The sequence below is a fragment of the Chiloscyllium plagiosum genome, unplaced genomic scaffold (genome assembly GCF_037043375.1).
Source record: "Chiloscyllium plagiosum isolate Xiang-an unplaced genomic scaffold, Cpla_swu_hap1 HiC_scaffold_7, whole genome shotgun sequence".
Classification (NCBI taxonomy): domain Eukaryota; kingdom Metazoa; phylum Chordata; class Chondrichthyes; order Orectolobiformes; family Hemiscylliidae; genus Chiloscyllium; species Chiloscyllium plagiosum.
The window spans coordinates 25,437,375-25,451,088 of record NW_028270145.1 but is presented as its reverse complement, the minus strand read 5'-3'; the positions used below and the strand labels follow the sequence as shown (position 1 = coordinate 25,451,088).

The following is a 13,714-nucleotide window of genomic DNA, read 5'->3' as shown; positions in this document are numbered from 1 at the left end:
TCTCACCCTAAACCTATACCCTCTAGTTCTGGATTCCCAGACCTCAGGGAAAAAATTTTGCCTATTTATCCTATCCATGCCCCTCATAATTTTGTAAATCTCTGTAAGGTCACCCCTCAGCCTCTGATGCTCCAGGGAAAACAACCCCAGCCTGTTCAGCCTCTCCCTGTAGCTCAAACCCTCCAACCCTGGCAACATCCTTGTAAATCTTTTCTGAACCCTTTCAAGTTTCACAACATCTTTCCAATAGGGAGGAGACATAACTTTTACCTATTTCTGTCATGCAGTAGGCTCCATCATGTGCAAGGTAAAAACAATGACTGCAGATGCTGGAAACCAGATTCTAGATTAGTGGTGCTGGAAGAGCACAGCAGTTCAGGCAGCATCCAAGGAGCAGCAAAATCGACGTTTCGGGCAAAAGCTCTTCATCAGGAATAAAGGCAGAGAGCCTGAAGCATGGAGAGATAAGCTAGAGGAGGGTGGGGATGGGGAGAAAGTAGCCTAGAGTCAAGTTTGTTTCACGACATGGTTAAAGAGCTTCAGGGCAGAGGAAATGACCTGGGAGTTGCAGTGGGAGAGGGACTCACTGAAATTCTTGTAGAGAGAGGAGGAAAACTTCTTCAAGGCAGGCATCCTTGCAAGAGGATTCCATCATGTGCAAGACAAGTGCCTCTTCTCGTTAAGAATCAATATTGGCTTATCCTCCAGCACTGCTGATAGGACAGTCTCCTTCTCTGTGGTTATGTCCATGCCTCAGGTGTTCATTGCGAGCGAGTATGCAATGTTCACTGGCACAATAGAGGCCTTTAGAGACTGGTGGGCACCACAGGGGTTGGAGCACATGGATGGGCCAAATAGCCCATCTCTATGACACCTGTGTGTATTTTCTATTAGTCTTGAGAACAAGATTTTGATTTCATTTTGGTAAGTGTCCATTCCACTTTTGCAAGGCTTATGGCTATTTGATTTTCTTTTTGCGTCACCAGGGCTTCTCCAACCTGACTAAAGTTTTATTTTACAAGGTGGGAAAAGAGGATTGTAAGGACATTTGTAGTGCAGTAGCACTGTCCGTACCTTGGAGCCAGAAGTCCTGGGTTCAAGTCCCATTTGCTCCAGAGGTGTGTCATAACATTTTTGAGCAGGTTGATTAAAAATGTCCAGAAAAGAGGATGGGTGACCGTACTGTATCCCAACCATGAATCACCACTAGTTGGTACCATGATGCAGAGCATGTGCTGGAATCTGAACTAAGAACAGAAACCACTGGGAATAGTCAACAGATTTTTTAAAATTACACTTAAATAAGACAATAGACAATAAGACCATAAGAACCAAGAAAAGGAGTAGGCCATTCAGCCCCTCAAGTCTGCTCCTCCATTCAATACGAAATGGCTCATCAGCCATTCCTCACATCCACTTGCCTGCCCTTTCCGCATAATCCTTGATTCCCCGGCTGATCAAGAGTCTATCCATTCTAGCCATAAATACAGATAAGGACTCTGTCCTGGAGCTCTCTGTGGCAAGGAGTTCCAAAGTATCACAACCTTCTGAGAGAATAACCTCCTCCCTATCTCAGTTTTAAACTGGCACTATTTTATTCTGAGACTGTGCCCTCTCGTCCTAGAATCTCCCATGAAGGGAAACATCCTCTCAACACTTACCCTGACAAGCCCCTTAAGAATCCGACATGTCTCAATGAGATCACCTCTCATTCTCCTCAGTTCCAGTGTGTGGAATCCCATCCTGTTTAGGCTTTGCTCATAGAAAATTCTTCCATACTGGGGATCATCATAGGGATCATCCTAGTGAGCCTTGCCTGAGCTACCTCCAATGAAGTAATATCTTTCTCTCGACAAGGAGACCAAAATTGCTCACAGTACTGCTTATGTGGTCTCACTAACACCTGGTACAGTTGCAGTCAGACTTTGCATTCTCCAATCCCACTGAAATAACGGCCAACAGTCCATTCACCTTCCTGATTACCTGCTGTGCCTATGTAGTAGCTTTCTGTGTTTTGTGCACAAGTTCCCCCACCCACCCATAAATCTCTTTGTATTGCAGCTTTCTACAGTTTTTCTACATCCAAATAATACTCTGTTCTTTTGTTCAACCTTCCAAAATGAACAACTTCACATTTCCCATGTTATACTCCATTTGCCAAGTTTTTGCCCACTTACTTCACCCATCAATATCTCTCTGCAAACTCTTGGTATCCATCTCACAACTTACTTTTTCATCTATTTTTGTGTCATCTGCAATTTGGCTACAGTGCATTCATTTCATTTCTCCAAGCTGTTAATACATATTCTGAACAGTCGCTATCCCAGCACTCATCCTTGTGGAATTCTGCTTGCTGTTTCCTGCTCATCAGCCGGTACTCCAACCTGGTCAATATTCTACATCCATCGCCATGATCCCTCCATCTAAGACTTAACCTTTTGTAAGGAACCTTGTCAAATGCCTTCTGGGACTCCAAACACAACACATCAAATAAACTGATTCCAAAATTTTTCCAACGGTATATGTTAGCCTATTGCCTTTTGGCCTTCCTCTGTTTTTGAATAAGCATGACACATCGGTAATTTTCTAATTCTCCCACACTTCTCCAGTATCCAAGGATTTCTAGAAAGTTACAATCAATGCATCCACTATCACTGTAGCTACCCCTTTTAAATCCTAGGATGCAAACCATCAGGCCCAGGGGACTTATCTGCCATTAGCCCCAGTAGTTTGGTTAATACTACTTCTCAAGTGATGGTGATGACGCTTAATTTGTAATACAAAATACCTGTTTAACTTGTCTGTAATAACCCATTATTATTTTTACAAGCTCCTATTATTTGTTGATTTATACAATGTGGCGACAATTTTGGGTCTGTACACTACTCTTACCCTTGACCTTTTTCGTTTGCTGTTAATTATATCCTCCCAAATGGACTCCTCAACATCCGAGCTTTGGTCATCTCTCACAATTGTCCTCTTTTCATCTCTTTTTAACAGTGGTACTGCACAACCTTTTCCTTCCCTCCTATCTTTCCGGTAGGTCACATGACTCCAACCAGTAGAGAGTTACCCCTTCATTCCCATTGGCTTCAATCTTGCTTGCATTTGTTGATGCTGTACTCAGTCAAGGATTGCTTTGTCTCGAGAACAGTCACTTAGAGCCGAGGCAGCTGAGTACACAGCTACCAATGGTTGAGTAATGTAGTACAGCATTCACAAGTGACCAGAATGGTAGAAGCAAGCACACACCTACTTGTTGCTTTCCTTTGAAATCATGCACGTCATCTTTTGTTACAGGTATTGGAGCTTCAAGAAACTGCTGTTCAACCACTTACTGTGGTTCAGCACCTGAGTCTGAACCAGAGACTGCTGCAGTTGCTGCTTTTCTCCATAAGCATCTAAGTGATGTACTGTGCTACCTGACCTTTCACTCCTACGGTCAAATGATCCTTATCCCTTATGGATACAAAAACATAACGGCCAACAACCATGAGGAAATGGTGAGATATCAACATCAGCGGCTTCGGGAAGGGGGCTGGTGGGAGTCTACGTTGTTTCGTATTTAACCCAGATGCTCCTTAGGTAAGGCATCAGCCTGACTGGGACAGAGGGCCTTTACTTACAGTGAATGCTCTCTGGAAACCCTGGTAAAGATGGTTATTCCCAGATTATGGATTGAGAACTGTGTTGAGCATAATGTGTAAGTGCAGCCCCTCTGTATCATTTAATAAGCCAGAATATTCATTACAACTAGGAGAAAGTGAGGACTGCAGATGCTGGAGATCAGACTTGCATGTCCTTGGCGGAGTAGGAGGGGCAGTTGAAGTGTTCGGCCACGGGGCAGTGGGGTTGTTTGGTGCGTGTGTCCCAGAGATGTTCTCTGAAGCATTCCTCGAGTTAGCATCCTGTCTCGCCAATGTAGAGGAGACTACATTGGGAGCAACGGACACAGTAGATGAGGTGTTTGGATGTGCAGGAAAATATCTGCTGGATGGGAAAAGATCTTTTGAAGTCTTGGATGGAGGTGAGGGGGAGGTGTGGGCGCAGATTTAAACCTCTTGCGGTGGGGAAGAGAAGGTGCCGAGAGTGGAGGGTGGGTTGGTGGGCGGTGTGGATCTAACAAGGGAATCACGGAGGGCATGGTCTCTGCGGAATGCTGATAGGGGTGGAGAGGGAAATATATCTCTGGTGGTAAGGTCTGACTGTCAGTAGTGGAAATAGCGGGGGATAATATCTTGTATCCTGAGGTTGGTGGGGTGGAAGGTGAGGACCAGGGGTTTTCTATTTTTGTTGAGGTTGGAGGGGTGGTGTTCAAGGGCGGAGATGTAGGAAGTGGAGGAGATGCGCAAGAGAGCATTGTTGACCCTGTGGGAGGGGAATTTACATTCCTTGAAATAGGAGGCCATCTAGGATGTCCTGAAGTGGAATTACTCCTCCTGGGAGCAGATATGGCAGAGGTGGAGGAATTGGGAGTTAGGGATAGCATTTTTACAGGAGGTTGGGGGTGGGAGGAGGGGTAGTCCATGTAGCAATGGGAGTCGGTGGGTTTGAAGTCAATGTCTGTGTTGTGTCAGTCGCCGGAGATGGAGATGGAGAGGCCCAGGAAGGGGAGGGAAGTGTCCAAAATGGTCCAGGTGAACTTGAGGTCAGGTTGAAAGGTGGTAGTGAAGTTGATGAACTGTTCAACCTCCTTGTGGGAGCATGAGGTGGCGCTGATACAGTAATTGATGGAATGGAGGAAAAGGTGGGCGATGGTGCCACACCAGGACATTCCCAATGGCTTCCTATTTCAAGGACTGTAATTTCCCTTCCCACTTGATCAACAATGCCCTCCAGTGCACCTCCTCAACTTCCCGCACATCCACCATTGAACCCCACCCTTCCAACCACAATAAGAATAGAACCCTCCCAGTCCCATCTTCCTCTCCACTAATATCTGGATACTGTGCATTATCCTCCGCCATTTCCGTCACCTACAATCAGACTCCGACACAAGAGATATATTTCCCTCTCCACCCCTATCGGAATTTGGCAGAAACCATTCCCTCCATGACTCCCTCGTTAGGTCCACACCACCACCCACCACCCACCACCGACCCACTCTCCACACCCGGCATCTTCTCTTGCCACTGCACGAGATGTAAAACCTGCACCCCCCCCCTCTCCCCCCCCGGCCCTAAAGGATATTATCACATTCGGCAGAGATTTTCCTGCATATCCAAGTGCCTCATCTGCTGGATCGTAAGTCTCGGATCGTATCTTTGGGGTCCTGAAGGGAGAGGGTGACCAGCCTCAAGTCGTTGTCCACGTAGGTACTAACGACATAGGTAGAAAGAGGGATAGGGATGTAAGGCAGGATTTCAGCGAGCTAGGGTGGAAGCTGAGACCTAAAATAAATAGAGTTGTTATCTCTAGTTTGTTACCCATGCCACGTGGTAGCGAGGCAAGGAATAGGGAGAGATATCAGCTGAACACGTGGCTGCAAGGATGGTGCAGGAGGGAGGGTTTCAGGTTCTTGAATAATTGGGGCTCATTCTGGGGAAGGTGGGACTTGTACAAACAGGACGGTCTTCACTTGAACCAGAGGGATACTAATATCCTGGGTGGGAAATTTGTTGGTGTTATTCAGGTGGGTTTAAGCTAGTTCAGCAGGGGGCTGGGAACCGGAGGTGTAGTTGCAGTGCACAGGAGGATGAGAGTAGGAAGAACAGGGACAGGATTTCAGGGTCACAGGAATGTGACGGCAGACGGCAAAGTGGTTTGAAGTGTGTTTACTTCAACGCCAGAAGTATCCGAAATAAGGCAGGTGAGCTTGCAGCATGGATAGGTACCTGGGAATTCGATGCTGTGGCCATTTCGAAGACATCGATAGAGCAGGATCAGGAATGGATGTTGCAGGTTCCAGGGTTTAGATCTTTCATTAAGAACAGGCAAGAAGGTAAAAGGGGGTTGGGGGTGGGGGGTGTGGGCGTGGCCTTGTTAGTCAAGGATAGTATAACAGTGGCTGAGAGAACTTTTGATGAGGACTCGTCTACTGAGGTAGTGTGGGCTGAGGTTAGAAACAGGAGAGGAGAGGTCACACTGTTTGGAACCAAAAGAGAAAACACTGGAAAATCTCAGCAGGTCTGGCAACATCTGTAAGGAGAGAAAAGAGCTGTCGTTTAGAGTCTAACTGACCCTTTGTCAAAGCTCTGACAAAGGGTCAGTTAGACTCGAAACGTCAGCTCTTTTCTCTCCTTACAGATGCTGCCAGACCTGCTGAGATTATCCAGCGTTTTCTCTTTTGGTTTCAGATTCCAGCACCGGCAGTAATTTGCTTTTATCACACTGCTTGGAGTTTTTTATAGGCCTCCGCAGAGTTCCAGGGAGGTGGAAGAGAGGATTAGCAAAATTATTCTGGGTAGGAGTGAAAGGAACAGGATGGTCATTATGGGGAACTTTAACTTCCCCAACATTGACTGGAAATGCTATAACTCTAGTACATCGGATTGATCAGTTTTTGTCCAATGTGTACGGGAGGGTTTCCTGACACAGTATGTCGAAGGGCTGACAAGAGGGGAGGCCACACTGGACCTGGTGCTTGGTAATGAACCAGGCCGGGTATTTGATTTAGTGGTAGGTGAGCACTTTGGAGAGAGTGACCATAATTCAGTTACGTTTAGTTTGGCGACGGAAAGGGATAGGTACATGCCACAGGGCAAAAGTTATCAATGGGGCAAAGGCAATTATAATGCGATTAGGCAAGAATTAGGATGCATAGAATGGGGTAGCAAAATGCAGGGGATGCAGACAATGGAACTGTGGAGCTGGTTTAAGGAACAGATATTGCGCGTCCTTGATATCCCTGTCAGGCAGGGAGGAAGTGATAAGGTAAGGGAACCGTGGTTTACTACAGAAATTGCATCTCAAGTTATGAAGAAGAAGGAGGCTTTTGTGTTGATGAGGCAAGATGGTTCAGATGGAGAGATGGAGAGCTACAGATCAGCTAGGGCAGATTTAAAGAGAGAGTTAAGAAGAGCAAAGAGAGGACACGAGCAGTCTTTAGTAAGTAGAATAAAGGAGAACCCTAATGCTTTCTGTAGGTATGCGAGGAATAAAAGGATGATTCGGGTAGAAATAGGACCTGTCAAAGACAGAAGTGGGAAGTTGACTGTGGACCCTGTGGAGATCGGAGAGGTGCTAAACAAACATTTCTCATCAGTTTTCACTCAGAAAAATGCGAACATTGTTGAGGAGAAGAATGAGGTACAAGACTGAAAAGGATCGAGGTTAGTTACGAACAGATGTTGTCAATTCTGGAAGGAGTGAAAGTAGACAAGTCCCCAGGGCTGGATGGAATTTATCCGAGGATTCTCTGGGAAGCTAGGGAGGAGATAGCAGAGCCTTTGGCTTTGATATTTGAGTCATCATTGTCTACAGATTTAGTACCAGAGGACTGGAGGATTGCAGTGTTGTGTCCTTGTTTAAGAAGGGCAGGAGAGATGACCCAGGTAATTATAGACCAGTGAGCCTTACGTCTGTTGTAGGAAAAGTTATGGAAAGGATTATAAGAGGTAGGATTTATAATCATCTAGCAAGCAATAATTTGATTGGAAATAGTCAACGTGGTTTTGTCAAGGGCAGGTCATGTCTCACAAACCTCATTGAGTTTTTTGAGAAGGTGACTAAGCATGTAGATGAGGGTTGGGCAGTTGACGTGGTATACATGGACTTCAGTAAAGCCTTTGATAAGGTTCCACATGGTAGGCTGTTGGAGAAAATGCAGAGGCATGGAATTGAGGGTGATTTAGCAGTTTGGATTAGAAACTGGCTTTCTGTAAGAAGGCAGCGAGTGGTGGTTGATGGAAAATATTCAGCCTGGAGTCCAGTTACTAGTGGTGTGCCACAAGGATCTGTTTTGGGACCACTGCTGTATGTTATTTTCATACGCAGACATAGGTGGATGGATTAGTACATTTGCAGACGACACTAAAGTCAGTGGAGTAGTGGACAGTTTGGAAGAATGTTACAGGTTGCAGGGGGACTTGGATAAACTGCAGAATTGGGCTAAGAGGTGGCAAATGGAGTTCAATGCAGATAAATGTAAGGTGATGCACTTTGTGAAGAATAACAGGAAGGCTGAGTACTGGGTCAATGGAAAAATTCTTGGTAGTGTGAATGTGCAGAAGGATCTTGGAGTCCATGTACGTAGATCCCTGAAAGTTGCCACCAGGTGGATAGTGCTGTTAAGAAGGCATACGGTGTGTTAGGTTTTATTCATAGAGCGATTGAGTTCTGAAGCCGCAATATTATGCTGCAACTTTACAAAATGCTAGTGCGGCCACACTTGGAATATTGTGTACAGTTCTGGTCCCCATATTTCAGGAAGGATGTGGAAACATTGGAAAAGGTGCAGAGGAGATTTACCAGGATGTTGCCTGGTCTGGAGGGAAGGTCTTATGAGGAAAGCTGAGAGACTTGAGTCAGTTCTCATTGGCAAGAAGAAGGCTAAGAGGGGGTTTGATAGAGACACACAAGATGATCAGAGGATTAGATAGGGTAGACAGTGAGAGTGTTTTTGCTATGATGAAGACGTCAGTGTGTACGAAGGGACATAACTACAAATTGAGGGGTGATAGATTTAAGACAGATGTCAGAGGCAGATTCTTTACGCAGAGAGTGGTAAGGGTGTGGAATGCCCTACCTGCTAATGTAGTCAACTCAGCCACATTAGGGAGATTTAAACAATCCTTAGATAAGCACATGGATGATGATGGGATAGTGTCGGGGGACAAGCTGAGAATAGTTCACAGGTCGGCACAACATCGAGGGCCAAAGGGTCTGTTATGCGCTGTATTGTTCTATATTCTATGTTCTATACTGTGTCCACTGCTCTTGATATGGTCTCCTCTACATTGGGAGACAGGATGCCAACTCACGGAACATTTCAGGGAACATCTCTGGGACACGCACCAAACAACCCTACCGCCCTGTGGCTAACCACTTCAACTCCCCTCCCACTCTGCCAAGGATGTGAAAGTCCTGGGCCTCCTCCACCGCCAAATCCAAGCCACACTGACGCCTGGAGGAAGAATGCCTCATCATCCGCCTTGGGACCTTCCAATCTCACGACACCAATTTCACCAGTTTCCTCATCTCCCCTCCCCCCACCATATCCCAAATCCAACCCCCTAACACAGCACCATCCTCTTGACCTGTCCTAGCTGTCCATCTTCCTTTCCACCTATCCGCTTCACCCTCACCTCTGACCTGTCACTATCACCCCTCCACTTATATCTACCTATCGTCTTCCCAGCTACCTTACCCCCACCCTCACCCCCACCCTTACCCTCCTATTTATCTCTCAGCTCCCTCCCCCCACCATTCCTGATGAAGGGCTTATGCCCGAAAAGTCAATTCTCCTGCTCCTCGGATGCTGCTGACCTGCTATGCTTTCTCAGCACCACAATTTTCGACTATTCATTATAATCACCAAGATCAATACAGTGAAACACTTAGACCAAACACTCCTGTTTGATTCAATAAATACACCTGAAAGTAGGCTGACCTATTCAATATTTCAATCAATTCGATCTTTGCAACTGACTGCAGATCATCTATGTATAATTGACTCTATTCACATTCCCCAGGAGGGTAGGATGTCTAATGCCTCATGAGTTGAACATTGCAATGGACAATTAAGAGTTAATCTTATTGCTGTGGGTCTGGAGTCCCAAGAAGGCCAGGCCAGGTAAGGATGGCAGATTAGTGAATGAAATAGGTTTTTACATCAATCAATGGCAGTCATTCTGGTCACCATTATTCATTACTAGCTTTTGATTCCAGATTTACGAATATGGAGAGACAAAAAGAAGAAAATACTTAAAAGTTTTTATCTTTAAAAACATTTAAACATTATCCTGTTTGATCATCCTCTTTGCCATCTTCTAGATGAATGTTGGGCGAAAGGCCGCTGATGCTTTGTACCAGAAGCATGGGACCGAATATAAAGTGGGACCCTTATCAGAGGTTCTCTGTAAGTTTAACCCTTACATTTTATCTTTATTTCTGTTAATGATCCTACCTCACTTCAGGTGTTGCTCACTCAGCTGAGTGACACTATTTGTGGTCTGATTTTCATCGAAATCAAAAAGGGGGCTACTGATGTCATTGCAGAGAGACTAATTACAGTAGTCATACAGGAATAGGACTGATCTCTCTCAATTATGACGCAGACACAGACAAATAGTGATTGAATTTCATTGACTTGGCATTTAAGTGACGCATTCCCAAACGGTTGGGGTTCTTGTGTTTGTGACTAAATGTAAAATAACTCGCTTATGTAAGGTGAAATATGGACAAGAAGCAAAAGACATGAACAACACAATGGAAGTCAAGTTCTAGGCAATGCCCTTCACAAAGGATAGATTAGCCTTGGAGAGGGTACCATTGCAAATACTTAGTTCATGGCTTATGTGTATGAGTAAACAGCTTTTTTGTTTTAGGACAAAGTCTTAACTGTAGAAAATGGAGTAAATGCAGCTATAACATAGCTGGAAGTCTGTTACATTTACAACATTGAGGAATTGTAGATTTAACAGGCTAATGTCTAGAAGGTAAGTTCATAAACCAGCAGGTGAGCTTGCGTAGCTAAGTAGACATGGCATCTGACATCATTTCACTAATTGCAGTACAAAGAAATGTTTTCCTTTGGTAGTTAGAGTTAATTTAGTTTTGAAGCATTCGGTAAGCCCTGAAGGATTGTGCAATCCATTTATTTAATCAGATCAAAGAAGGAATGAGGAATAAAGGTCCATGCAGGTAAATCCCAGAGCATGCTACGTCATCATGGAGATGGATGGAGCATAAGGGGATTTATGGTTTAAGTTTATCGGGGTGTTTGTTATTTGAGTTTGTTGTAGCCTGGACCCTGAACTCACTGTGGGAAGATAGCCAAAGTAGCGGACACTAACTTCAGTAGCAGAAACTAACTTCAACATTTACCATATGGAATGTGGATGACATTTGATCCCAGTTTGACTTTGGTGCCTGTATGGAATGAGCTGCCAGAGGAAGTGGTGAAGGCTGGTACAATTACAGCATTTAAAAGGCATCAGAATGGATATATGAATAGGAAGGGTTTGGAGGGACATGGGACAAATGTTAGGAAATGGGACTAGGTCAGATCAGGATATCTGGTCAGCATGGATGAGTAGGACCGAGGCATCTGTTTCTGTGCTGTGTGCTCTTTGAGTCTAACCCTTTTGTGGAGAATTGTAAAATTGCCAAATGTGAAGTTGGTGGAAGAATCTACAGAGTCCAGACAGAGTCTTGAGGCAAAAGAAAACAATGAGAGGAAGTAACTGGGAAGGATACCACCTGGAGTGGTATGCTCCTCATTAGAGATGTGGGAGATCAGAGAGAAGTTAAATGTCCCTCACAACAATGTCTGCAGCAAATGTGTCCAGCCGCAGCTCCTCTCAAACCACATGGATCAGTTGGAGTGGTAGCTGGACTCAATGAAGAGCATACAGGAGGCAGAAAGTTTTATAGATAAGAGTTTCAAGAATGTGGTCACACTAATTGTTCAGTCACGTGGAGAGGGACTACCAGCAGAGACAGGCAGGCAGTGCAGGACTTCCCTGTGGCCATTCCTCTCTTGACCAATTAAACTGCTTTGGATACTGTTGAGGAAGATGGCCTTGCAGAAGAAAGCAGCAGCAGCTAGACTTGTGGCTCCACGACTGGCTGTGTTGTACAGCAGGGAGGGTTGAAGTGTAGGCGAGCAGTAGTGGTAGGGTCAGGGGCACAGATAGACATTTCAGTGTTGCAAACGAGACTCCAGGATAGCATGTTACCTCCATGGTGCCAGGGTTGAGGATGTCTCTGAGCAGTCACAGGATATTCTGAAAAAGGGAGGGTGAGCAACCAGACGCTGTGGTTGATATCGGTACTAATGATACAGGCAGGAAAAGAGATGAGGTCCTGCAAAGCGAATTTAGGGCGTTCGGTTGAAAAGCAGGAACTCTAGGCCTGTAGTCTTGGGATTTCTCCTTGTGCCACGTGCTAGTGAGGCCAGAAATAAGAAGATAATCCAGTTGAATGCGTGGCTAAAGAGCTGGTGTAGGAGAGTGGGCATCAGGTATCTGGATCATTGGGATCTCTTCCAGGACAGGAAGGACCGGTACAGGAAGGACAGGTTGCACCTAAACTGGAGGGGCACCCCTCAGTATCCTTGCAGGGAGGTTTGCTAGTGCAAACTTGGGACGGTTCAAACTAGTGCGGTAGGGGTGGGTGGGAACCAGAGCAATAGACCACCATGGGGAGTGATTGAGGAGAAGCTAGAGGTTAAATCAAGTTAGTCTATTCAGAAGAACAGGCAGGACCAGGTACATGAACACGGTGGGACTGGCAGTTTGAAGTGCATTTATTTTAATGTAAGGAGTATAACGGGTAAGGCACGTGAGTTTAGAGTGTGGATTAGAACACGGGACTACAATGGGGGTAGTCATTATAGAAACCTGGTGCAGAGAAAGGCAGGGCTGGTAAGTCAACATTCCAGGGTTTAGATGTTTCAGACATGATAGAGAGTGACGTAAAGGAGTGGGGGGGGGGGGTTGCATTACTGATTAAGGAGCATGTCACAGCTGCACTATGAGAGGACATCTTGGAGGGCTCATCCAGCGAGGCCTAATGGGTAGAACTCAGGAAATAGGAAGATGTAATGACGATGATGAGGTTATACTACAGGCCTCCCAGTAGCCAGTGGGAACTAGAGGAACAGATATATAAGCAGATTATGGAAAATTATAAACCAACAGGGATAGTGTAGTGGATAAGTTTAACTTCCCCAATATTGATTGGGACTTCCTTAATGCCATGGGCTTAGACAGGGCAAAATTTCTTTGGTGAATAGAATGTCTACTGTGTGGAAACAGGCTCTTCAGCCCAACAAGTCCACACCGACCCTCCGAATAATAATCCACTCAGACCCATTCCCCTACCCTATTACTCTACATTTTCTCCTGTCTAACCTACACATCCCACTGGCAATTTAGAATGGCCAATTCACCCTAACCTGCACATCTTTGGACTGTGGGAGGAAACCGGAGCACCTGGAGGAAACCCACGCAGACATGGGGAGAATGTGCAAACTCCATACAGAAGGTCACCCAAGGCTAGAATCAAACCAGGGTTCCTTGTACTGTGAGGCAGTAGCATTGAGCCACTGTGTTGCCCAGCATTTAGGAGGGCTTCTGGGAACATTAAGAAAATCGCCCAACTAGGGAAGGGGTTGTGCTCCATCTTGTATTGGAGAAGGGACCTGGCCAGATGATTGACATTTCAGTGGGGGAACATTTTGAGAACAGTGATCATAATTCCGCAAATTTCAAGACGCTTATGGATAAGGATCGTGGGGGTGGCACAGTAGCTTAAGGGTTAGCACTGCTATCTCACAGCGCCAGGGAGGCGGGTTCGATTCCAACATGGGGTGACTATCTGTGTGGAGTTTGCACATTCTCCCCATGTCTGTGCAGGCTTCTTCCGGGTGCTCCGGTTTCCTCTCACAATCCAAAGATGTGCGGGTTAGGTGAATTGGACGTGCTAAATTGCCCATAGTGTTCAAGGATGTGTAGGTTAGGTACATCAGTCAGGGGAAATGTAGAGCAATATGGTAGGGGAATGGGATAATCTTTGAAGGTTTGGTGTGGACTCGTTGGGCCGAATGGCC

The 13,714-nt window shown here is 45.6% G+C and overlaps 1 protein-coding gene across 1 annotated transcript in view; it reads left to right on the top strand.

Moving 5' to 3' along the window:
- Window positions 1–13,714, top strand: part of LOC122551407 (carboxypeptidase O) — a 37,752-nt gene that overhangs the window by 16,119 nt on the left and 7,919 nt on the right. The window contains exons 9-10 of the mRNA XM_043693242.2: window positions 3,301–3,503; window positions 9,934–10,018. Coding sequence (XP_043549177.1) covers window positions 3,301–3,503; window positions 9,934–10,018 — 288 coding nt within the window. The remainder of the gene's footprint in view (window positions 1–3,300; window positions 3,504–9,933; window positions 10,019–13,714) is intronic.